The sequence below is a fragment of the Prunus mume genome, linkage group LG4, assembly GCF_029339155.1.
Source record: "Prunus mume cultivar Tortuosa linkage group LG4, ASM2933915v1, whole genome shotgun sequence".
Classification (NCBI taxonomy): domain Eukaryota; kingdom Viridiplantae; phylum Streptophyta; class Magnoliopsida; order Rosales; family Rosaceae; genus Prunus; species Prunus mume.
This window is the reverse complement of record NC_142701.1, coordinates 27034174-27059086: the sequence shown is the minus strand read 5'-3', so window position 1 is coordinate 27059086 and position 24913 is coordinate 27034174. Positions and strand designations below refer to the sequence as shown.

Sequence of the window (24913 nt, the reverse complement as noted above, 5' to 3'; positions counted from 1 at the left end):
TTGGGGTTTGTAAGCTCGGGAAGATTGGGTGGTTTGAATGGTTTGTGTGCGCCACGATTGGGTTTAAATCCACTTTAGACGACGAGATTGTTGTGTTCTTGCGGCTTAGCCATGTCCTGACGAAGGGAAGTAATTTGTGCCAGAAGCTCTATTTCGGCTATGGTTTGAATCACAGGTGAATTACCGAAAGGAGTGCAAGGGGGTAGCGCGAGGCTTGCTGCACTTTGCCTATCGAACGGTAATCAGTCTTCTCACAAGAACGTTCATACTGAAGTGGTCCCCATGTATTTTGGAGAAAATGGGTCGATTTTGATCGTTTCCCACAAATGGCGCCAAATTGTTGATGGGAAAAAATGGTACAGCACTTTCCCGCTCAACTTAGTGATGTTAGGCCTTTGGTATGCTTTGGGACTCGGTAGAGCGCGTGATCTGTAAGATAGCAGATGCTCGGTAAGACCTTAGGCACTGGTTGGTACCGGCCAAGGCTCTCCGATGCTTAAGTAAGTACGGATTAAGTAAGAGAATTGAACATATCTAAAGGCAGTATGCCGAAAGTTCAGACTACCCCAAATTTGGGGAATTGTGCTCCTTTTATAAACCTTGGGAGGTGTGCAAGTTGTGTAGAATTTCGATGTGGAGACTGTGGACATTCACTGTGGACGTGCCACGCATCCAATGGGCATTTGTGTTTCTATTCTGCGATTGGCATGCCGGTGCTGTGGTCTCCCCTACCGATAACGCATATTGTCCACGTATTTAGCTCTTATTGGTTGCCGATTCTGGTATCAACAAAGTTAAATGATTTAAACAAATCATTCAAGCCTACAAATACAGCAGCAAAGCCAGCAAAGGTGCCAAGGACCACCAAAGCTATCCTTGAGATTTTGCTCAGAATTCCAGCTCACAATCCTAGTCACTTTTGGCTCAAACCTGAAGAAACCTTTACCAATACACAATCATGGGTATCGATTGCCAACTAAATTCTAGTTAGTTGAAGGTACTACCAATTCAGTAAAATCCAGTCCGGTCACAAAAAATCCAATCCAACCTAAAAAAGTAAACGTCTCTGCAATGGTGTTTCAGGCAGAAATCAAAGTCCAATGTTCTGATGATTTTCCAGACTTGGTAGCTCCTTTCATGTATGTATTTCAAGCAGTTCTACTTGAACTTGTTTGTTTTATTTTCAAGTACCTGTATTTTCCTTTACTTACCTGTATTTTCCCCACTTCAAATCACAATCGTTTGTTTAAAGTCAAATACTTGGGGAGCAAATATATTATATCTTTTAAGCTAGTTAGGGTTTTAACCGCTAACAATAGCATGCTCGCATAAAAGAAAGTTGATCTCAAGACCATTAATGGTTAAAAGAACACTTTAGATGAGTACATAGTGCTAAATGTAAGCTAGGAGTACAAGGGCCGGTCTTGAATTTTTTAAGGCCCATGACGAAAGGTTAAGTTATGCCCCTTTATAGACACAATAATTTCTAAACAAAATTTTTTTTTTTTTTTTGAAGAACTTTTAATGGCTAAGATTGGATGTAGACTCAATTAAGGCCAACAATTAATACACATTGGGAAATAAATAAATAAAACTTTTCAGAACATTTTAAATATTTTTATTTTGTCTCTCCTCCCTCCTACCTCTGTATTCTCCTTTTGTTTTCATCTGCTGTACATCTTTCATCATTCTCAAGGCCACCCACCTGAAGACTATTCTTTTATGGCAATGGATAAATGAGAACAAAAGGCCAGCAATCATAAAGAAAATCATACCTAAAAACTAAGGCCAAGAAACCTCAAGAAATGGATTACATGAGAAATATATCAATCCCTTTATTTTTTTTATTTAGAGATTTCAATCCTAGTATGTTACTTATTAGGGAGCTTTAGTTTTAAGACACAATATAGTTTATTAATTTGGAAGATAGGAATACAATCTTATCTCATTACCATAAGGTCAAAGACAAAAAAGTAGTACCTAATTTTATAATAATATAATTAAAAAATATCAAAATTACACAAAATGCCACTCCTTCTAAGGCAAGTACACTATGCCACATGTCCACCTCCGGCAATCCCCCTTTCGGCCAACCGTCGCCGCCCATCACCGCCAGCCGCCTCCCATCACCGATCACCTGCCACCCACCACAACCCATCGCAAGCCTGCCGCCGTCAGGGGACCAAGTCCGTTGCCCTTTATTCACCTTAAAAAAAATAGAAGATTTTGTGTCATTGAAGAGACTCAAACCTTTACCCTCAAAGGAGGAGGGCTCACTCATAAACCACTACACCAAACTTGTTCTTGTGATATTTATCCAGTACACAATATTATATAAACAATCAACGGTTTTAAAAAAAAATCATTTCAACACATATTTATGCAAAAACTGCAAATAAAAACACAAATTGCAACAAAAATACAATGTTGATATCAATTATGTAAAAATAAAAATAAAAATTAACTGCAAACAAAAAAAAACACCAACAAAAACAAAAATTAATTTTATAGAAGCAAAAATTGCACTGCAGAGTGGGAAAAAATAAACATGATGAAAGTACTAGAACGGAAATGGACTACAATGCAGAGTCTGAGCAAAAATGCACCTACTAATAAGTGAGGACCTAAAAGTCAAAACCATGATGAGAGTACTAGAAAATTATCCAAAAATCTCTAACCAAATAGCACCTTGAACTCAAATTTGATAATAAAAAAAAAAGCCAAAGTAAAAAATAAAAATTACATCAAAGAGTTCAAAAATCAACTTATAAAAACTGAGCTTCACATCAAAACATGATACTGCAATAGAAGAAGATCGAAAAATGCACTACAGTTTCTAGAAAAACCAAACATTCTCATATTTAAGTGGGATTTTAAAACAAAAACAATGTAAATATCAATGATGTAAAGAAAAAAAATGCAAAAAATAAAAACAAAAACTACACTCCATAGTATGGGGAAAAATAAATATATTAATAAGTGAGGAACCAAAATGGAAAACCACAATGAAAGTACTAAAACGAAAACTACGATGCAGAAACGGAAACTGCAATGCTGAGTTTGGGCAAAAATGCTCAGCTATAGAGTTAAAAAAAAACAAATTTTTTTTTTAAATTCAAGACATGTTGGGAGAGAGGGAATCAAACTAAAGACCACCTAGAATGTAAAATAAGTTATTTATGTTTCAGTTTTCTGTAAGTTTTTCCATATATTTTGTGAGTTTGCCTTTTCATTATTATGAGGTGCCATATAAATAATAAATAGAGTTATATTTAAATTAAGATATTATGAGACTTTTATTCAGATAATGATTAAATGGAATAACTGTTACAGGAGGTGGATATCATCCATTATCTCCACGTTTTGGCTAGCAGTTGTCTCTTAATAGGAGAGTCAGTTGTAAAGCAACTTGGATAAAAGGCTTTGTCTCTGCTCTCATATTTACACGCTCATATTCTGTATGCTTGTCCTATTGAAAGCCTTGACATTTTGGAATACTGAGAGGAGAAGATCATCTTGTATATCTGATTATGACTAATTCAAGTAAGTCTTATCTCTACTTGTTCTATTGTTTAATTGTCAAATTTGTGTTAAGGTGTGGTTTAAGTGCTAAATTGGTTCAAGATTATTTTGAATACAGTAAAGCTTACATGTGGTATCAGAGCTATCAATTCAGCCTTAAACTCATCTATTTTGGTTAACGTTTATCGAAATTGTGTCATTTATGATTATCCTTGTTTTTTTGTCTTTTTCCGCTGCGTTAATGATTATACTTGTAATTTTTATATCATTATATTTCAATGCACTTGTGATGTTACTTGCTGATTATTCAATTTGATGAGTAAACATTAGGAATCAAATTCAGTCTCAATTGATTTGTCTAATGGTTTTTTGATGAATTTTGTTGATTTAATTAAATTAACAAGATTATATACTGGGATGATTTTGGGATTGGATGGGTAAACTACCAAAGTGGTTTATCTGATCCTTTGCTATTTAAAATCAATTTTGATGCTCAGTTTGTAGTTTATAAACATTAATAGGTAGATTTTCTTCCAAAGAAGTTGTCTACTGGGTTTGGCTATAAACTAATGTCTAGTGAGTCATGAAAAACTTGGTTAGTATTATTTAATCTCACCCAAAGGTGTTGAATTTGTACTAATTCTTGTGCTTTATGCTTGGCTATGCAAATTTTTGTTTTGATAGTTCATTGCATTTATAGAGTGATTTCTTGCCTAAAGGTGTGATCAGTTTCTATAACTTAAGTTTGACTAAAGCATTTAGATATCAGTTTTAGTCACAATTGTTGTGAACTTCGAAGCTTATGTTATGTTACTATAATTAATGGCAGGTTTCAATATGTTAGACCTTATTAACATTGAGAAACTGAATGGGACCAACTTCAAGACATGGAAGCAACAAATTGATATGAATTTGGGATTACTTGAGTTCACCATAGCTTTTAAAGAGCCTAAGCCAGCAGCTGACTGATGTCAATAGTCAATAAGAAAAGGATGCTTTTAAGAAATGGGAGAGAGCAAATGATATGTCTTTGCTTATAATGCAAAATTCAATGGAAGAGCACATCAGAGGTGGCATCCCAGGCTGTGATCTTGCCAAGGATTATATGGAAGTTGTGGAGGAAAAGTTTAAGAGGTCTGACAAGGCTGAATCAAGTTCTTATCTTACTACACTCACTTCAACCAAGTTTGATGGAACTGGGAGCATGAGAGAGCATCTCCTCAAACTTGTTAATGTGGCAAACAAGCTCAACAATCTGGATTTGCATATTACTGATCAATTCCTTGTTCATATGGCTCTCAATTCCTTGTCTTCTGATTATGAGCAAGTGAAGATCAACTACAATACCCAGAAAGAGACTTGGACTGTCAATGAACTTATTGCTATTTATTGTCAAGAGGAGGAGAAATTAAAAAAGGGCAAAGCTAAAGTTGTCAATTTGGTACATGCTAGGAAAGGAAAGAAAGCAGCTATAGTCAATAAATCTGGAAATCCCAATCAGAAGACAAATGCACCAAAAATGGGTTCATATTCCAATTCAAAGAAAAATGCTCATAACCCTGTTGTGCCTGCTCAAAACTCTACTGCTACCACTAGTTCTGGTCTTAAACCTAACAAAGACATTTTCAAAAAATGTTTCTTTTGCAAATCTGCTGAGCATGTGAGGAAAGATTGCCCTAGTTTTAAGGCATGGCTCATTAAGAAAGGTATTCAAATTGTTGATGTTTTTGTTACTGTTGAAACAAATTTGGTTTTTATTCCACAAAACTCATGGTGGTTTGACAATGGTTGCATTGTTCATATCACTAATTTGTTGCAGGGATTCAAAAGCCAGAAGGACCAAAATTGAGAGATCTACAAAGTCTTTGTTGGAAATGGAACAAAAGTAGAAGTAGAGTCTGTTGGTAGTGTTAAGTTAGAGTTGTCATGTGGTTTTATTTTAGTATTGAATAATGTTTTTTATGTCCCTTCAATGAGAAGGAATTTACTTTTCAGTTTCAAAGCTTGTTAAGGATGGTTTTTCTTATATTGGTGATGATGCAAGTATTCGTATTTTTCACAAAAATCAGTTTGATAAATTACTTGGTCATGCTTTTCTTAATGGTGACTTGTGGCAGCTTCAGTGTACTTATTTTCATGAATGTTCCATATTGTTGATTCTGTTTCTAAGAGAATGCTCAATAATGACAGATCTTCTATGCTTTGGCATAGGAGATTAGGGCATATATCAAAGGATAGAATGGAACGATTAATGAAAAGGTAGATATTGCCATATTTGGATTTCAATGATTTTGAGACATGTATTGATTGTTTTAAAGGCAAAACCACAAGCACAAGGAAAATAAACTCAACTAGAAGCAGTAACTTGTTAGAGATAATACATACAAATGTTTGTGGTCCATTTCCAACAAGGACAATATGTGAAAATTTCTATTTTGTTCTCTTTATAGATGATTTTTCTAGATATTCATATTTGTATTTGATTTCTGAAAAATCACAAGTTTTAAACTGTTTCAAAGTTTTCAAATTAGAAGTTGAAAATCAGCTGAACCAAACCATTAAAGCTGTAAGATCAGATCGTGGTGGGGAATATTTTGGCAGGCATACAGAGGCTGGACAACAAAAGGGTCCTTTTGCTATTTTTCTTCAAGAGCAAGGCATTGTAGCACAATATACAACACCTGGAACTCCACATCAAAATGGAGTGGCAGAGAGGAGAAATAGGACACTGAAGGATATGGTTAGAAGCATGTTGTCTCATTCCCAGTTACCAGAATTTCTGTGGGGCGAAGCCATAAAGACAGCTAATTATATTTTGAATAGAGTACCAAGTAAGTCAATTCCTCCACGCCATTTGAGATATGGACAAGTAGAAAACCAAGCTTCAATCATTTTCATACATGGGGCTGTAGATCTGAAGCTAGGCTTTACCATCCAACAGAAAAGAAGCTTGATATGAGAACCACTAGTTGTTACTTCGTTGGTTATTCTGAGAAGTCTAAAGGATTTAAGTTTTATTGTCCTACTTTGCATACAAGAATTGCTAAGACTAATAATGCTAAGTTTATTGAGGATTTCAGCACATCTTCCTCACAGTCCAAAAATTCTTATATTTTTGAAGAAATTGATAAAACTTCAGTTGCATCCTCGGGAAACTCAATATCAATTCCAGTGCCAATTCCATGTTCAACATCTGAGACAGTTACAAATAATGTTCCACAGCCACAAGTATTTGAAGAACCGGTTGAGGAAGCAGATGTATTGCCTATTCTAGAACCAGAAGTACAGCAGAACTCTGCTAATCCTGAGCCTGCACTTCGAAGATCTCAAAGACCGAGGAGATCTACAATTCCTGGTGATTATATGGTGTATTTACAGGAAGTTGAATTTAACATTGGAGATCTTGATGATCCTGTTTCTTATAGAGAAGCCATGGAAAGTTCTCAATCAACTCTTTGGCAAGTTGCTATGGAAGAGGAATTAGCTTCTATGGACAAGAATGGTGTCTGGACTTTGATTGAGCCTATTGCTGGTGTCAAACCAATAGGCTGCAAGTGGATTTACAAGACTAAAAGGGATTCTCAAGGAAGAGTTGAAAGGTTGAAGGCAAGGCTAGTTGCAAAGGGGTTTACACAAAGAGAAGGTTTAGATTACTCTGAAACTTTCTCTCCTGTGTCAACCAAAGATTCTTTTAGAATTATCATGGCTCTCACAGCACACTTCAATCTTGAATTGCACCAAATGGATGTGAAGACTGCTTTCCTCAATGGTTTTCTCAAAGAAGATATTTTCATGAAGCAGCCACCAGGATTCATTGAAAGGGGGAAAGAGAACTTTGTCTGTAAGTTAAATAAGTCAATATATGGACTTAAACAGGCTTCTCGACAGTGGTATTTAAGGTTTGATCAGGTTGTGACTTCATTTGGTTTTGTTGAAAACAGATTTAATAATTGCATCTACATGAAAATGGTGAAGTCCAATTTTATTTTTCTGGTTCTTTATGTAGACGATATACTCTTGGCAAGTTCAAATGTTCAATTGCTTCAAGATACTAAGAGTATGCTCTCTAGTAGTTTTGATATGAAGGATTTAGGTGAGGCTCATTTTGTTTTGGGCATTGAGATTGTTAGAGACAGGTCAAGAAGCGTTTTGGGGTTATCTCAGAACAATTATATTGACAGAGTTCTTAAAAGGTTCAACATGGAAAGATGTAGTGGTGGTGATGTTCCAATTGGTAAGGGTGATACATTTTCTACTCATCAATGTCCTGTGACAGATTTTGAAATTGAGGCCATGAAAGATAAGCCTTATGCTTCCTTGGTAGGTAGTGTGATGTATGCTCAAGTTTGTACTAGACCAGACTTGGCATTTGCACTAAGTGTACTAGGAAGGTTTCAATCAAATCCTGGTATTGCTCATTGGAATGCAAGCAAAAAGGTTCTCAGATATTTGCAAAAGACTAAATCATATGTGCTGTGTTATCATTATGTGGATTCACTTGATTTAGTTTGCTATTCAGATGCTGATTTGGGAGGCTGTGTTGATGACAGAATGTCAACAAGTGGCTATATGTTTATCTTAGCTGGTGGTGCAGTTTCATGGAGAAGTAAGAAGCAAACTACCAGATCAGTGTCTACAATGGAATCTGAATATATTGGATGTTTTGAAGCTGCAAGGCAATGTGTTTGGTTAAAGAATTTGATTCACAGTATGAAAATTGTCAAGAGTATAGAGAGGCCATTGAAGCTATATTGTGATAATAGTTCAACTGTGTTCTTTGCCAAAAACAATAAAAGACCTGATGCTTCAAGGCTGCTGGATATCAAGTACTTGACACTTTAGGACAAGGTAAGAGATGGAGTCATTGATATTGAGCATCTTGGCACTTTGCATATGATAGCAGATCCTTTAACAAAAGCTTTGTGTGTGACTGGATTTCAAAGACTAGTGCCAAAAATGGGTCTGCAAGCTTCGATTGATCTGTTTTGAATGTGGGAGTAAGGTAATTCTTCACCTTTGAATATTTTAATATTTTTTCTGGTTCTAGTGCTGTGTTTATGAAGTCTTTGCAACGTTATGTTGAAATTGAATGATGTTCATGACATCATAAGACCAACGAAATTTGGGAGTCCCATGGTACCGAGACTCACACTTCTTATTCCATGTCTGCAACATTTACATTATGATATGATCAGTTTGTGATTTTAGAGTGCTGGTGCAATTTAAGTGTGTCAAGTTTTCTAAAGTTCAGCTCTTTATATCAGTATGGTTAGTTGTCAAAAGTTATCTATAATTTCATATAACTCAGTGATCATTGTTGATTATTCAATATGATACTTTTTGTTTGATGAATTGGCTACACTCATGTGGGAGAATGTAAGTTTTTCCATATATTTTGTGAGTTTGCCTTTTCATTATTATGAGGTATCATATAAATAATAAATAGAGTTATATTTAAATTAAGATATTATGAGACTTTTATTCAGATAATGATTAAATGGAATAACTATTACAGGAGGTGGATATCATCCATTATCTCCACGTTTTGGCTAGCAGTTGTCTCTTAATAGGAGAGTCAATTGTAAAGCAACTTGGATAAAAGGCTTGGTCTCTGCTCTCATATTTACACGTTCATATTCTGTATGCTTGTCCTATTGAAAGCCTTGACATTTTGGAATACTGAGAGGAGAAGATCATCTTGTATATCTGATTATGACTAATTCAAGTAAGTCTTATCTCTACTTGTTCTATTGTTTAATTGTCAAATTTGTGTTAAGGTGTGGTTTAAGTGCTAAATTGGTTCAAGATTATTTTGAATACAGTAAAGCCTACATTTTCTGCATTGCAGGTTCCATTTTCTACAATGCAGCTTCCGTTTTCTGCAATGCAATTTCCATTTTTTGCAATTTAGTTTCCGTTTTCTGCATTGTAATTTTCGTTTTTTGCATTTCAGTTTCCGTTTTCTGCATTTCAATTTTCGAAAAAAGAAGAAGATTTTGTGTCATTGAAGATCGCCTTCATCTCCGAGAACTTGATTGAGTATAAGAATGCTGCTTCATGTTAAAATTGCATGTTCTTGTTCACCCAAACTAAAGAGTTGGGATAATGGTAATGAAATCAATGTTGTTTTCTTTTGCCAATCAAAATGCGTGGTTCAATAACAAAAGGAAAAAATAAGAAGACATACGAAATAAAGAGATAATAATGAAACCAATACTTGAGAGATCAACTAAAAATACCTCACCACTAAAGCAAATGTCAAAGAACTCCCCTCCTTCTGATTACGGCAAAACCTAGTAGTTCTGCCTAAGTAGCATCACAACCTCAGCTCCTTAGCATCCAATCCCCAGTTATCCATCAACACACACATGCACACACCCACTCTCTCTTCACAAACAAGCAAACACTATTCAAAAAAGTGCAAATGCTACAGTGTGAGCTTACACAATGCAAACTCCCTTCCCAGTCCAAATGAAACCCCAAACTTTGCACATCAACCACCAATCAAAACAGAAACTGCAATGTAAAAAGCGAAACCGCAATCCACAAAGCGAAACTCGGATGTTGGATCGCTCCAGCCAAAATTGGCCCTGAACTCCTATTGTTTGGGTCAGGTATTTTGGGGAGATGATAGAGAAGGTGATGGCGAGATAAGGTCGTTACAGTGATGGAAAGTCGCTGTAAAATTGGGTTTATGGAAAGGTGCGATTATTGGACTGTTCCAGCCAAAATTGGCCATGAACGCCGGCTGTTTGAGTCAGGTATTTTGGGAAAATGAAAGAGGAGGTGATGACGAGCAACTTTCGTGCAGGAACAATGACGAAATAAGGTCGTTATGCCAACAGAAAGTCGTCGTGAAATTGGGAATGTGGCTGCGCTGTTTTCCAGTTGAAGGAGAGAGAGGGGAGGATGAAATCTAATTTTTGCAAGGCTTTTCAACAAAAAATGGTAAAATTGTATTTTACTTTTCTAATTTAGACAAACCCAATGAATTTAGGCCTCCCTTTCTGCCAAATCCAAAACAAAATTTGAAAACTATGTATTAAAACCCAAATCCTAATCAGTAAAAATTATTATGTCTAATATCTATTTTTTCTTATTTATTCAGGCTATCTCTGTTAGTCGTAAAATAAATGTGCAGTAAAATGACTTCTTTTTTTGGCAAAAAAGAACTGACGTATTAAGTAAAATATTAAATTTTTTAAAACTAAGACATGTGGGTTACTTTAAAAATTTTGGGCCCTGGCTTGTGCCACTCGCCTGGGCAGGGCCGCACACCGCCGCCTCGCCTCCCTCTCTCAGCCTCGATTACCCTCTCGCCGTCGACCATCCGAGACTCAACCCTAGTCTCTGGTCTCAGTCTCTATCTCTCTCTCTGTATCTCATCTCATCATCTCAGCCTTACATCTCTCATCGATTTGAAGCATATCAGTGGCCTCTGAATCGCCATCTCCTCCTCCTCATCAGGTAAATTTTTTAGGAGTTTCACTAAAACACCCAAAATGGAGGTTGAAATTATAAAACCTAACACCCAAAACACTTTATAAACACACCCAAAACCAATCATTACACACACTCAAAACCCATTTATAAACACACCCAAAAAGTTGACTTTGGAGTTGATTTTGGGTGTGTTTCTATGTTTAAATAGTGCTTGGGTTTTTTTATAAATACATGTCTAGGATTGGGTTTATTTATAAATTTGTAATTTTTTTATCCAACCCTAATTTCTGAAATTGAGGGTTTCAATAAGGGCTTCGAATTGGGAATTCTAGGGTTTCGATTTAGGGTTAAATGATGCATTTGAATTCGGAATACAATTATTATGCACGTCAATTTTGAGGTATAGGGTTTCGGTTAAAGGCTTTGAAATTAGGGATTCCAATAGGGTTTCGGTTCTGGGGTTTAATTAACCAATTCAGTTTTCAATTGGGGGTATAATTAAGCTTTTCTAATGATGTTTAATTGATTTTTGGCAGGGATTGTTTGCTGAGCTTGGATTGGAGGCTTGGAGCTGTTGTTGCTGGCTGGCTTTATAGAAGTACATACAGAAATTAATCTGCAATTTGGGGTTTATTCTGGTTTCATTTGAATTAAAATAATACAAATTTATAAATAAACCCAATCCTAGACATGTATTTATAAAAAAACTCAAACACTATTTAAACATAGAAACACACCCAAAATCAACCCCAAAGTCAACTTTTTGGGTGTGTTTATAAATGAATTTTGAGTGTGTGTAATGATGGGTTTTGGGTGTGTTTATATGTTTAAATAGTGCTTGAGTTTTTTTATAATTTCAACCCCCATTTTGGGTGTTTTAGTAAAACTCCCTTAAAATAAATCTGGAATTTGGGGTTTGGGGTTTATATAGGGTTTAATTTGAATTGAATTATCATGCAATTTGGGGTTTTTTTAGGGTTTAATTAATATATTTGGTAGCTGAGAAAAGCTATGGAAAGAAAATTTATATTTTTTGTCTACATTTTTCTGTCTGGTTGTTGGGAATTGGGTGATGAAACAAAAATTGTAATTCTTCTTGTGTTTGGTCATTTTTGGACGTTTTCTTGGTTTGAGCTTTTGTTTTATGTTTTTATTGAAATATACTGCTGATCACAAAGCTAACAATTAGTTCATATATAAGCTGAGGCTGATCTTTATTCCAATGACTCCGAGTTTCGTATTTGAACCCCCAAGCGATGAAGAATATTCGGATGAAGAACAAGGTCTCGGTGATGGAAATTTTCAATCCTCATGGGACTTTGCATCTTACTTTGAAATAGTCTCCCAAGAACACGCTCGTGGAAGCACCACCTCCGTTGATTTCAAGATCACCAAAGCCCTGCTGCAACAACTAACCTTACACCATAGTGCTGTTGACGAAGATGATGAGGGTATTAGCTCGGAATGCGAATCCGACAAACAAGTAACTACTTAGCCCTCACTATTCATTTCTGTTTATTTGGTTACTGAATATTATTTTATTTTCATTAATTCAATCAAACTAAAAATTCTTAAAGAATAGTAAATATCATTGGTTGTTGTGGATTTGTTTAGGAAGATTATAAACAGCCAGAATCCGATGAGGAAGATGACCAGGAGGAAGGTGATAATGATTATAATGCTCCTTCTAATGGGAATAATAATAAGCCATTGCTTCGGGCTTGCGATGAGTTGATCAGCTGGGTTCGACGTCCATGGGACCATACCAAGCCCACTCCAATTCAGGTTTAGAATTTTATAACATGGACAAATTTTTTCTTCTTGTTTCCACTTATTTTTGTTTCATTTGCTGTATACCCATCTTGACAAAACATTAAAGAAAATGTTGACCAGCTGGGTTCGACATCCATGGGGATTGCCAGGGTCAAGGGGGCACCTATGCAGGTCTTAGTGTCATGTGTGTAAGTCTAATAGTTGTTGATGGAGTGCTATGCATGTTTTGTGACTTAGAATTGGTGAATGAAAAAGGAGACCAAAAAAAATGGAAACTGAAAACTGAAATAAATTTTAGATACATTTCAAAATATGTCTTGATTTTGAAACATTTTTAGATTTCAAAAAAAGTGAATGAAATCTGAAGACTGAATGAAATAATTATCAAATGCACTTTAAGTAGCCCAAGCAAAGGAGATCCCAGTTGCTCTATGCAACCCAAGACAGAGCCCAATACATCTTATAGCAGCCCAGTGCCCGAAGAGATTACTAAATATTGTTGGTTGTTCATTACAATGAATATTGTTGTTCGTTGATTATTTTGGAAAATTCTAAGCAGCCTGAAGATGAAGAGGAAGGCGATGATGATTCTCCTCTTAATATTGCTGATGACAATAATCAGCCATTTTTTGCTCCGTCAGAAGGAATGTCGTTTCATGCAAATTCATTCATAGAGTTGAATTTGTCACGCCCTTTGCTTCGCGCTTGTGAGAAATTGGGCCATACCAAGCCCACTCCAATTCAGGTTTGCAATCCTATACCATTGATAGATAATTCTTTTCTTGTTATATTTTCTTCTGTCATATGAGTTTCACTGAATTTATTGTATAGGCAGCGTGCATACCATTAGCCCTGGCTGGGCGTGACATATGTGGGAGTGCCATTACTGGTTCCGGGAAGGTAAATTAGTTTGTTAAGATCTTTTTGTACCAAGTAACTAGGGATTGCGTTATTGGTTGTAGTTGGATCAAAATTGTCTTAGTTCACAGCATAGCTAATCTTTCTATTTTGTCTCAATCAGCTAATGCATTTGTTGTCATTTTTTCACAGACGGCTGCCTTTGCATTACCAACTTTGGAGAGACTATTGTTTCGCCCCAAGCGGGTGCCAGCTATAAGGGTCCTTGTTTTGACCCCAACCAGGGAACTCGGGCTTCAGTAAGTTTAAGATAGTTCCACCATTTCTTACTATTGACAACTACATTGTAAGAATGATTGATGATAAGGGATGGATGAAATTGGTTGACAGATTTGTAGATTCTTGGGTTTATGATAGTCAATCTAATTTTATTTTCATGCCAATTTTATTTTTTGTTGATGATTTTGATAGCCTATTTCATCAGATTATATGATTTGATCGAGCATAATTGTATTCTTATTGAGGAACAGTTCTTTTAATATCTTGTTCCGATTATATTTTTGTGATTCTTGTCGTGCCTAATTAGTTTTGGATCTTTAATTTCAGGGTTCTAAGTATGATTGAGAAACTTGCCCAGTTTACGGATATAAGATGTTGCCAAGCTGTTGGAGGGCTTCCATTAAAGGTTTGATTTACTTTCGTTTCTTATCCCTTATTGTGATTTTCCTGTTTTGAGGCGATGTGGATTCTTACATCTTTTAATACGATGATAACTGTATTTTTTCACACAATGGAAAAGTTTGTTTCTAGGGAATAATAGGATACCTTAAATGTCCAACTCATACTTATTTTGTCCCTACCTAACACAATGAGGTAACATATTTCTACACACATGAGGACCTTGAGTAAACATTAAAATCATGTCACAGCTCACAAGGGAAAAATAAACATATTAACTGAAAGGTTATGCATGTGGATGGAATGCATATGTCATCTGGCTCATTACATAATGCTATCCAGTCGACTTCTGTTTACTTTTTTGCTCATCTGTTTTCATCAAAAATGCGGTGGTGATGCCATTTTTTTATCAGGCGCAAGAGGCAGCCTTGAGGTCAAAGCCAGATATTGTTGTGGCTACTCCAGGACGCATTATAGATCATTTACATAATTCTATGTCTGTGGATTTGGAAGATCTCGCTGTTCTAATTCTTGACGAGGCAGATCGACTTTTGGAGATTGGATTTAGTGCTGAAATTCGCGAGCTGGTATGCTCTGCCCTCCGTTGGTGCATGCAGGATAACAATTGGGATATAGCTGATTTCCTGAAAAACCAAAATATATGCTTTTTAATCTGTCTTCTTGGAATTATTTCACACTTTTTAATCATTCATGGTTTGCATGCCAGATTCGTTTATGCCCCAAAAGGAGACAGACCATGCTATTTTCAGCTACGATGACTACTGAAGTTGATGAACTTGTTAAGCTTTCTCTTACCAAACCACTACGTCTCTCAGCTGACCCATCTGCTAGACGGCCAGTGGCACTAACTGAGGAGTAATTCGTTCGTTTGTGCTTTGATAAACTTAGTTATAAATGTTGCAGAATTTGATTCTATAATTCAATCGTGAGCACGTATTTGTTAAGAACTTTCTGTATGATTGATCACCTCATTGTCTGTTGTCATTATGACTGACATGTAGGGTGGTTAGGATACGACGAACGCGTGAAGTAAATAAGGAAGCAGTTCTGCTTGCATTGTGTTCAAAGACATTTACTTTTAGAGTGATAATATTCAGGTTTGTAGTCTTGCTGGTAGCTGTTATTGTGTTAATAAATTAATAATTGAGTTTAGTTCCTTATTTTGGTTGATGACTTGATATCTTTCATCAGTTTTGTATAATCTTATTTCATCTTCTGTCAGTGGCACAAAACTGGCTGCACATAGGTTGAAGATTTTATTTGGGTTAGCTGGCTTTAAAGCAGCTGAGCTTCATGGAAATCTTTCTCAAGACCAGCGCCTACACGTGAGTACTTGAGTGCCTTGATATACTGTTTGTTTGCCCGAGTTCTTTGTATAATCAGTTTGTTGTATTGTCCTATATATACATACGCACACATATATAATCGAAACCTGTTGGATATGTGTGATAGTCTGTTGCTCATATCTTACTACCTTCTTTAATTTTAATCTGTGACAATCCTACTTTTTATGGTTTGTGTAGGCGTTGGAACTTTTCAGGAAGCAGAAAGTTGATTTTTTGATTGCAACTGAATTGGTTTCCCGGGTAAGAACTTGTTCATATTTCTTTTTTGGTATGCATTAGTGCTGCTAGATGTGTGAGCATCTTAGTCACTCATGCCTTTGTATTTAATCTTACTCCCTCTGACTTTGGCCGATGTTGGGCGTTGTACCAGTACTTAATGGTCATTATCATACCGCCTCTGTTGCACATAGAAAACTACACATTTATATATTAATAAGCTTCATATGGATTTCCAGCCAGAATTTCAAGAAAACTGGTGCCCGTAATAATCTATTATTATAATCCACCTCTGCTCTTTGAGTACCCTTGTTAGCCTCCATATGTTATTTTATTTTTTTGCCTGTGTATTTGATGGGCAAGGAGACAGGTGACGTTGTTGGATTGTGGTCTCTTCCTCCTCCTTCATCTGGACTCTGCATGAAATATAAAAAGTTTGCTGCTTTATAGAAACTAATAAATCGCTAACTTCTGTAGGGCATTGACATTGCTGGTGTTCAGACAGTTATCAACTATGAATGTCCTACTCATCTTACAAGGTAATGACCGGATCTCTCGTTGTTACAATAGGTTCATCATAGTCCTACCATTAGCATACTGTCATAAGCTACTGCTTGCTTGCATTTCGCATTTTCTTAATGCACTTTTGGTGTGTGTGTTATTCCTCTTTAATCTCATTTGTGCTTTCTTTTGACTTCAACTATGTTTATTTCTTGGTGCAGCTATGTTCATCGAGTGGGTCGTACAGCAAGGGCTGGTAGAGAAGGATATGCTGTTACTTTTGTGACAGATAATGACCGGTCTCTTTTGAAAACCATTGTGAGCATCTTCTTCTTCCTTACATTGTTCTAAGGCCGTAAAAGAAAACGGGTTCATACTCAAAATTTTCTAATTAATGCTCTTGAGATCCAGGATTTACGTTTACATATCTATTGTAGGGTACAAAATTGATGTTGTGATTTTAGTAAAATTATGATTTTAACCTACCTGTTACATGGGGTATTCAATTTAATAGGCAAAAAGAGCTGGTTCAAAACTGAAGAGTCGAATTGTTGCCGAACAATCAATTATTAAGTGGTCCCAGATAATTGAGCAAATGGAAGATCAAGTGGCTGCAATTCTGCTAGAAGAAAGGTTTTAGTATTGTGCTTCACATAGGTTTACTTATTTAATTGTCCTTTGTGAAACTATTAAAGATTGTCAACATATGCAGGGAAGAACAAGCATTGAGAAAAGCTGAAATGGAAGCAACAGAAGGTATTTCACACCTCTCTTCCCTTTCCTGCCTAATTGTTGTCATTTTGCGAACAATCTACAATCAGATGGTTTATCCTTCCTCTGTAATTGTTGCTAGGTAAGTTGATGTTATCTGTTATCATTTCTCTGATTTTATGTTTGTGGCCTTTATACAGGCAGAGAATATGATTGCACACAAAGATGAAATTTATTCACGCCGCAAGAAGACCTGGTTTCAGACAGAAAAGCAAAAGAAGATGGTAGTGAATGCAGCTAAGGTAATTTCTTGTTTCAATGATGTTTGTTTTGTCAACATGATTTCTTCATATACAAATTTTGTTTAGTTAACTGGCTACAAAATTGACATAAGAAAAAAAAAATGCAAACATATTGAAAATATCCTTGATATGGGCACTTAAAATGTCGTTTTTTGCTGATAGGAGTAAGAATGCTATTAAGTGCAATCTTTGATCTTCAACATAGCGTTAATTTTCACTAAGATGACAAATTTTTTTTTTTCCTACTGCAAGTATTTTTCTTAAATGTGAAGTAACAAAGTACACCATGACATCAGAGTTTTTCATTGACAGGCATCCCTTGGAAGAGAAAATCATTCTGGAAATGAGGTAATCAGTGCTCAACAAGCCGAAGACTTAAAAATGAAAGTAAAGAGGAAGCAGGAGCTTGAGGTGACTATAATCACTCATCAAAGTCTAGGATTTTTCATATCTATGTTTGATTGATAGTTTTTTTGTTTATTCTGCTTGTAACTTCATATGTCTGGAACAGAAAAATTTGCCTCGCAAGATGCGCCGGAAATTGGAAGCAGCTAGAGAAATGTTAAGAGGATCGATGAAAATCAAATGGAAAGTTAAAGTTAAAATTACCCATACCACATCACCCAACTTAATGATTCTTACCACAAAATAGACAGAGTGGGGTAACATGCGGAAATAAAGCTCGGGAGGTATACAATCATCTTAAAGTTCAGGGGGCAAACTGAGACAAAATTGAAAGCACATGAGTCATTTCAATATTTTTTTTATTGCGGTCTATCTAGGGGTGGGCATCTTAAACCGAAATACCGAAACCGTACCCTAACCGCACCGTATCATACCGATTTCATACCGTTTTATTTGGTATGAGGAGATATTCGGTATCGTACCGTACCGTACCAATAGAATATGGTATGGTAGTGGTATCAAGATTTTGGTACCGGTCAATACCGTACCGTACCGAATAGTATAACTTTATGTTTTTGTCATTTATGTTTGGATTGTGTTTGTATTTTTGTAAGTCATAAGGCATAATTTTAATTATTTTGGTTTGTAAGTCATAAGGCATGAGTTTAAATCATTTGGATTTGATGAATCTGTTGATGGATAAATATTGATTTGGTTGATTTGGATATTGAATATGTTGATGGATATTGAATATGTTGATTAGGATTTGGATATTGAATTTGTTGATGGATATTGAATATATTGATTAGGATTTGGATATTGAATATGTTGAATCTTTGAATTTGTAACTTAGGCATCACTTATTTTGGTGTTGAATATTGAATTGATTCATTTTTTAGTTGTATCATTTTGGTACCGAAATGGTACCGATACCGTACCGATACCGATTTGTACGGTACGGTACTAATTTTGGCAAACCATAATCCCATACCGTACCATATCGATTTAAATTTCCGGTATCGGTAGCGGTACGGGCTCAATACCGTATCGTGCCCACCCCTAGGTCTATTAGTAAATTTATACTAACCCGCGTTTTCAAGGATTTTTCTTAGATATATCTTTCCCTCTTTCTATGTTTTCATCACTCAAGTCCCGAGTCTTCTTTAACCTTCAAGTTGAAAACTCTCTCTCTCTCTCTCTCTCTCTCTCTCTCTCTCTCTCTCTCATCCTAAACCGGCTGAACTCGAATTTTATAGATTGTAATCAAAATATCTTATTCGATATGCATATGGTATGATAATTTGTACTCAAATGTATCACGTTTGAGTTTCAGTTTCTTGATTATATTGTAGTTGGTCGATTATAAATGTGTTATGATTATATTCGGTTTCTAATTGTGCACTTTCTGACTAAATATAAAGCTTGAGCCTAGGAAAAACCAATGAAGATGATTAAGCCAATTATGTTAGTTAAGTTTAGTTAATCAATTAAACTATAAGTAATTAAGAATTTAAGTAATCAAACATATTATGTTAGGTTATGCCTTAAAATACAATTCGGGTTTTAGGCCCATTGAGCTTCTAATTTGAGTTGTATAACAACTTAATTTCAACAGGCCTAATAGGCCCATTGACTAGGCATGGCCGGCCACGTAAGAGACATGTTGGATTTCACTTGCTTTTAAGCACTATTTAAAGAACCTTGTGTCTCTCTTCCTATTCAGCGTTTAAGCATTTGAGATTTTTGAGGCTGAGAAGCAACACTCCTATTTCTCTCCTAGGAAAAAATGGCTCCCTCACAGAAGATTGCTAACACCATCATGTCTCTATGGTTTCATAAAATCGAATTTGTGATTCACCATAGTTAGGTAGACTTTTAGTGTTCTCACATTAAAAAATTAAGGGACATACATAGCATGAGCTTATAAGGAGTTGGACTACTCTCCTAATTTCCAATTAGTTTTAAGGTGGAACCTCAACTTCTTCATGGTATTACAGATTGTCGATAATCAATCCTTTTCTTTTTCGTCGATAAACTCTTTGAGTGGGCATTCGACATTATACTAATTTTCATATGTCAATCACATATTTGGATTAAAATCACTAAGCTGGCAGAAGACCAACGCCTATTTATCTTCTTAAAGCATTTGCCCCATCTTAACAAATGATTGGTCTCACTCTCCCATAAGTTATACAACTTAAAGTGTGCACCTAAAATATTTTGGAATATACTTTTTCTTAAGTTAATACATATACTCGGTCGACATCATATCTTTTGTGGCCACATTGTATTCCAAATCTAAAGCAAAAGTTTGCATAATGCAGAATAGCTTTATTTTAGCTTTACCTCCATGTGTAAAATTGGCCCACTGAAACTCTCTTTATCCAGAAATCCTAATATAGAGCACATTTTGTGTGTGTATGATGTATGTGGGTGTTCTCGGGGTTCCATTTATGTATACGTTGATCCAATGTTAGCTGGTACAATGCGCATATATAATTCAGAAAACTATAATTTTGTATCATGTTTTAGTTGATAATTTCTGATAATATTTACTTCTCGGTTTCTTATTTTAATTTTCAAAAAATATTCATATAAAAATGTGATTACTGAAATATCACGGATTAAGAATGCAACTGACGAGTCCACTTTTTTATTATAAAATAATTTTAAGATTAAATGTTCGAGGTACCATTTCAAAGCGCAAATTGAAAGTAGAATATAAATTCATGGATAAATGAATAGTTAACCTAATAATTTTATCTTCAGTTCATTTTAAATTTGGTTTGGTCGATCTTCTTTTCGGTCTGAATAAGTTCGGCAGATCTTTATAAGTACTTTCTAAAAGTCTTTCTTTTTCTTTTTTTCTTTTTTGGGTCTACTCTTTCTAAAAAGTACTAGACTAGGGAGAAAAAAAAAAGGGTTGGAAGGCCAAAGAGGGTTGGAAAAAGTGGCCCCCTCCCCAAGTCGCGGCATTTAAAAAGAAAATAGTTCTGATATTATACACGTGCTTTCTAAATTTACATGTGCGATCAATGTTGGCACCATTTACACGTGCTTTCTAAATTTATTCTCTAGAGTATGCTACATCTTCAAGCAGAGACATTAATATCCATATCATCTAAGAATATTGAACCTGCATCTCTCTCTCTCTCTCTCACAAATGAATGACAAAACATCCTTGACCTTACCACTGGTGTTTGAGAAGAGGCAACATGAAAGGTGCAGGCCAGATGAAGTAGGGGCAACTAACTGTGATCATCAAACTACCAACACAACCTCTTTTTTGAAAACTTGTTTCAATGGACTTAATGCCCTGTCAGGTTCTACTTTTTAATTATATGATCAGTTTGGGTATTCTACTATTTCTTGTCATTTTTTCGCATTATGCTTGAAAATTGAGTTATGATTTATATGTGTGTGTGTGTGTGGTTTACTCCTCTTAATTTGGTTTCAGGAGTTGGGATATTGTCAGTTCCTTATGCACTATCATCAGGAGGATGGCTAAGCTTGATACTTCTTTTTGTGATTGCTGCTGCTGCATTTTACTCAGCCTTGTTAATTCAAAGATGCATGGATGAGGATTCTACTATAAGAACTTATCCTGACATTGGTGAACATGCATTTGGGAAGAAGGGAAGAATAGTTTTGTCAATTTTCATGAACACAGAACTCTACTTAGTTTCAACAGCTTTCCTAATTCTAGAAGGAGATAACCTACACAACTTATTTCCAAACACTGAACTGCAAGTGTCTGGTTTCATAATTGGAGGAAAAGAATGTTTTATAGTAATTGCTGCACTTATTGTGCTGCCAACTGTGTGGTTAGATAACTTGAGCTTTCTTTCTTATGTCTCTGCAAGTGGGGTTTTTGCCTCTGCTATCATCCTTGGGTCAATTTTTTGGACTGGTGCTTTTGATGGAATTGGATTTCACCAAAAGGGATCAGTTCCACTTAATTGGAATGGAATCCCTTCTTCTGTTAGCTTGTATGCCTTCTGCTATTGTGCGCATCCGGTGTTCCCTACACTCTACACATCAATGAAAAACAAACGCCAGTTCTCGAATGTAAGTACAAATAATTGTTTGCGTTATATACACTCAGGGTTCATTTCCTAATAGCTTAAGCTTTTAAACTTTCTAAAGGAGTATCAGACTTTTCTTTGCAAGGGTTCTAAGTTTGATTCTTGTTCCTTACTTTTTTGTTGGTCTGTAGGGTGGAGGGTTGGCCTATTCCCTAACAGTTCAAGCTTTTGAGACTAGTTTTTGTCTATCACATATATGTGACATGTCATCTGACTTTCGTTCATCAATTATGCTAGGGTTTCATCACCTATTATTTTTTTCCACTAGGGGATTTCATTATGGATATCATGAGTATAAGAAAATTTGGTGGATGTAGCAATAGATATTTTATTATGATCATTCATGTACTCTATTTTTTTCAGCGGTCTTGAAATCTGTTTACCAACTTTCAATATGTTCGTTCTTTTTGTTGTTGCAGGTCCTCCTCCTGTGCTTCATCTTATGCACCATTGGATATGCATCAATGGCAGTTTTAGGGTACTTAATGTTTGGGTCAACAGTTCAATCACAAATAACTTTAAACCTCCCAACCGAAAAACTTAGCTCAAAAATCGCAATATGGACCACCCTTATCAATCCACTGTCCAAATATGCTTTAATGGTTACACCAATAATAAATTCAGCCAAAAATTGGTTTCCAAATCACTGCAATAAAAGACCCTTCGACCTTCTCCTCAGTACTAGCTTGGTAATCAGCAGTGTTGTAGTAGCTTTGGCGGTTCCCTTTTTCGCATATCTCGTGTCACTGGTTGGAGCATTTTTGAGTGTATCAGCTTCACTTCTATTCCCATGCTTTTGCTACCTTAAAATTTCAGCTACGTACCGAAATCTCGGATGTGAGATGTTGATTATAGGGTTCATAATTTTAATGGGAGCTGCAGTTATGATTCTTGGTACTTACACAGCTGTATCAGAAATAATAGAGCATTTGTAAATTGATGTAGCAGCTTCTCTTTTTCAACATTAATATATATTGCTGCTGCTAGGGTTGAAGAGCTTTTATAGTACTGATGGCGATAGATTTGTGGCAAAAAAGTCACCAGCATAACAAAAGAAAGACTGGCATATAGATGTAGAGATGGCCAAGGAGTCTTCAATTTAGGTTCAAGTATAACAATTATTTTGTGGAATGTTGTCACCATGGTGATTGCTTTCCAAACACAGTGACTGCTACTGCTTTCCAAAAAATATTCTTTGATCTCCCTAAACTCTTCACATGATAGTTATACAATTTGTAAGATCTCAATATTCACTTGTAAGTTGACTCAAATACTATCATCCAAATCAGCAAGAGGAATTATCGCTCTATTAAAATATATACATTTTTGTTCTTCCATCATATCCAAAACTTACAACAGTTAATTTGCGTTCTTACGTCAAAACAACTCCAAGAATTTTACCTCAACCCTATAAATCCTTGATCCTCAATTGAGTTTCCAAATGGCCCAATCCACCCAATAAACACCTCAAATTTAAAAGTTTAAGCCCAATTAGTAATAATTATTAGAAAACTCCAAACCCACCAAAATCTTCCCTCAACTTGATTTACTCTTCACAAGGATTCCGTAAGTTAATTGAAAATCCGAATTGTAAATCCAAAGTTAGAGGAAGGCCAACAGGTTCTTTTACCCAAAACCCTTAACATTACAAGTGGGTAAGGTCCGATTTAGTCTCATTTTTCATTAGAACTGGAATCAGAACTGGAAAAGAACATCGGTCCGATTAGGTTCAATTTTGGCCTAAAATCACTGGAAGAACCGAACCAATCTAGACCTGTCCGATTCCAATTCGGTTCTTGCAGTTTCCAATTTGGGCATGAGCCCAAAATTTTATTCAATAAAACAGGCTTGAGCCCATTTCATTTCACTTTATTTTCTGTTTTTCAGCATTATTTCAAGCCCATTAAAATTAATTTTTCCTAACACAACTTTTCAGCATCATTCTCTAATAGGCATAAGCCCAAATTCATCCTCTAGCAAACTTCAACACAGCAAAAAGCAAAAAAAAGGCAACCAGATTACAATCCAACACAACAAATTACAATCCATCTTCATAACAAATTACAACCTCCATCATAACAAATTACAATCCTCTTTCATAACCAATTACAACCAAACTGAATTTCATTCCAAATTACAATCATCCATCTTCATAATAAAGCTCACCGCCTTCACACCATTCTTGGAAAAACATACAGCCAAATTGAATTTCATTCAAAGTGCTATTGGTCACAAAACACATAATTAATATTTGTCTCCTAAGCCATAAACTAAATCTTAATCCATTCATAGGGCTACTCAAAGAGGCAATACACAAACATACTATCACAAAGCAATCGGTTTTTTTTGCAGTTTTGACTTTTTAGTCAACACAGTTTTTTTGGGTTTGATTTGGTTCGGTTTTCTAGTTTTTTGGTTTCAATGCCCACCCATAATTAATATGCATTTCAGCCCCGGCCCCCTACCCCCACTAGGGTGGCAATTTCCTATCGACCCGTTACGATTTGAAACCCGCACGGAAAAACACGACCGAACCCGCAATTAATAATTGGGTAATTTTGAGTTAACCGCTCGGCCCGTTTATAAGCGGGTGGGTTTCGAGTCAACCCGTGAACCCGCTAAAATACCTGTTTAACCCATTTATTAAACGGGCCGTGTCAACCCATATAATACTTGCCAACTCGAGAAAAAATGAAGAAAAATATAGACTTCAGCACACACACACAAGGGGTTTCGAACCCTTGCCACCTTCATTTCTCTCCAACAATTTATCCACCATGCTAAAGACAACTTTGTGATTATATGCTATGTCTTTTGATATTTATAAATTTTTTTAATCTCTTTTGTTTTTCTTTCTTTTCCGTATCTCTCTCTTTTTTCTTTTTTTTCCTTCTCTCTTCCCTCTAGTATAATCATAAAAAATCGCCTCAATTCATTTTTAAAAAAAACCCAATAAACAACAAATAATATAATCATAAAAAAGTTTAAATTGAAAGCGTCATCATCTTACAAAGTTTATGCTCATATCAACCTCACAAAAACAAATAAGTAC

The 24913-nt window shown here is 35.6% G+C and overlaps 2 protein-coding genes across 2 annotated transcripts; both read left to right on the top strand.

Moving 5' to 3' along the window:
- The first annotated feature begins 12053 nt into the window (after positions 1-12053).
- LOC103328630 (DEAD-box ATP-dependent RNA helicase 28-like) lies at positions 12054-18160 on the top strand. Its single transcript, XM_089050251.1, has 18 exons — positions 12054-12448; positions 12580-12750; positions 13298-13483; positions 13570-13638; positions 13789-13895; positions 14203-14281; positions 14688-14861; positions 15002-15150; positions 15297-15392; positions 15518-15620; positions 15819-15881; positions 16335-16396; positions 16580-16676; positions 16873-16991; positions 17071-17112; positions 17269-17371; positions 17684-17782; positions 17883-18160. The coding sequence occupies exons 1-18, from the start codon at positions 12188-12190 to the stop codon at positions 18021-18023; spliced, it is 2121 nt and encodes a 706-aa protein (XP_088906377.1). The 5' UTR covers positions 12054-12187; the 3' UTR covers positions 18024-18160.
- A 2759-nt stretch (positions 18161-20919) lies between these two features.
- On the top strand, positions 20920-22847 carry LOC103328629 (amino acid transporter AVT1I-like). Its single transcript, XM_008231032.2, has 3 exons — positions 20920-21099; positions 21234-21844; positions 22281-22847. Exons 1-3 carry the CDS (start codon positions 20940-20942, stop codon positions 22794-22796), a joined length of 1287 nt encoding a protein of 428 aa, XP_008229254.2. The 5' UTR covers positions 20920-20939; the 3' UTR covers positions 22797-22847.
- Positions 22848-24913: the final 2066 nt, after the last annotated feature.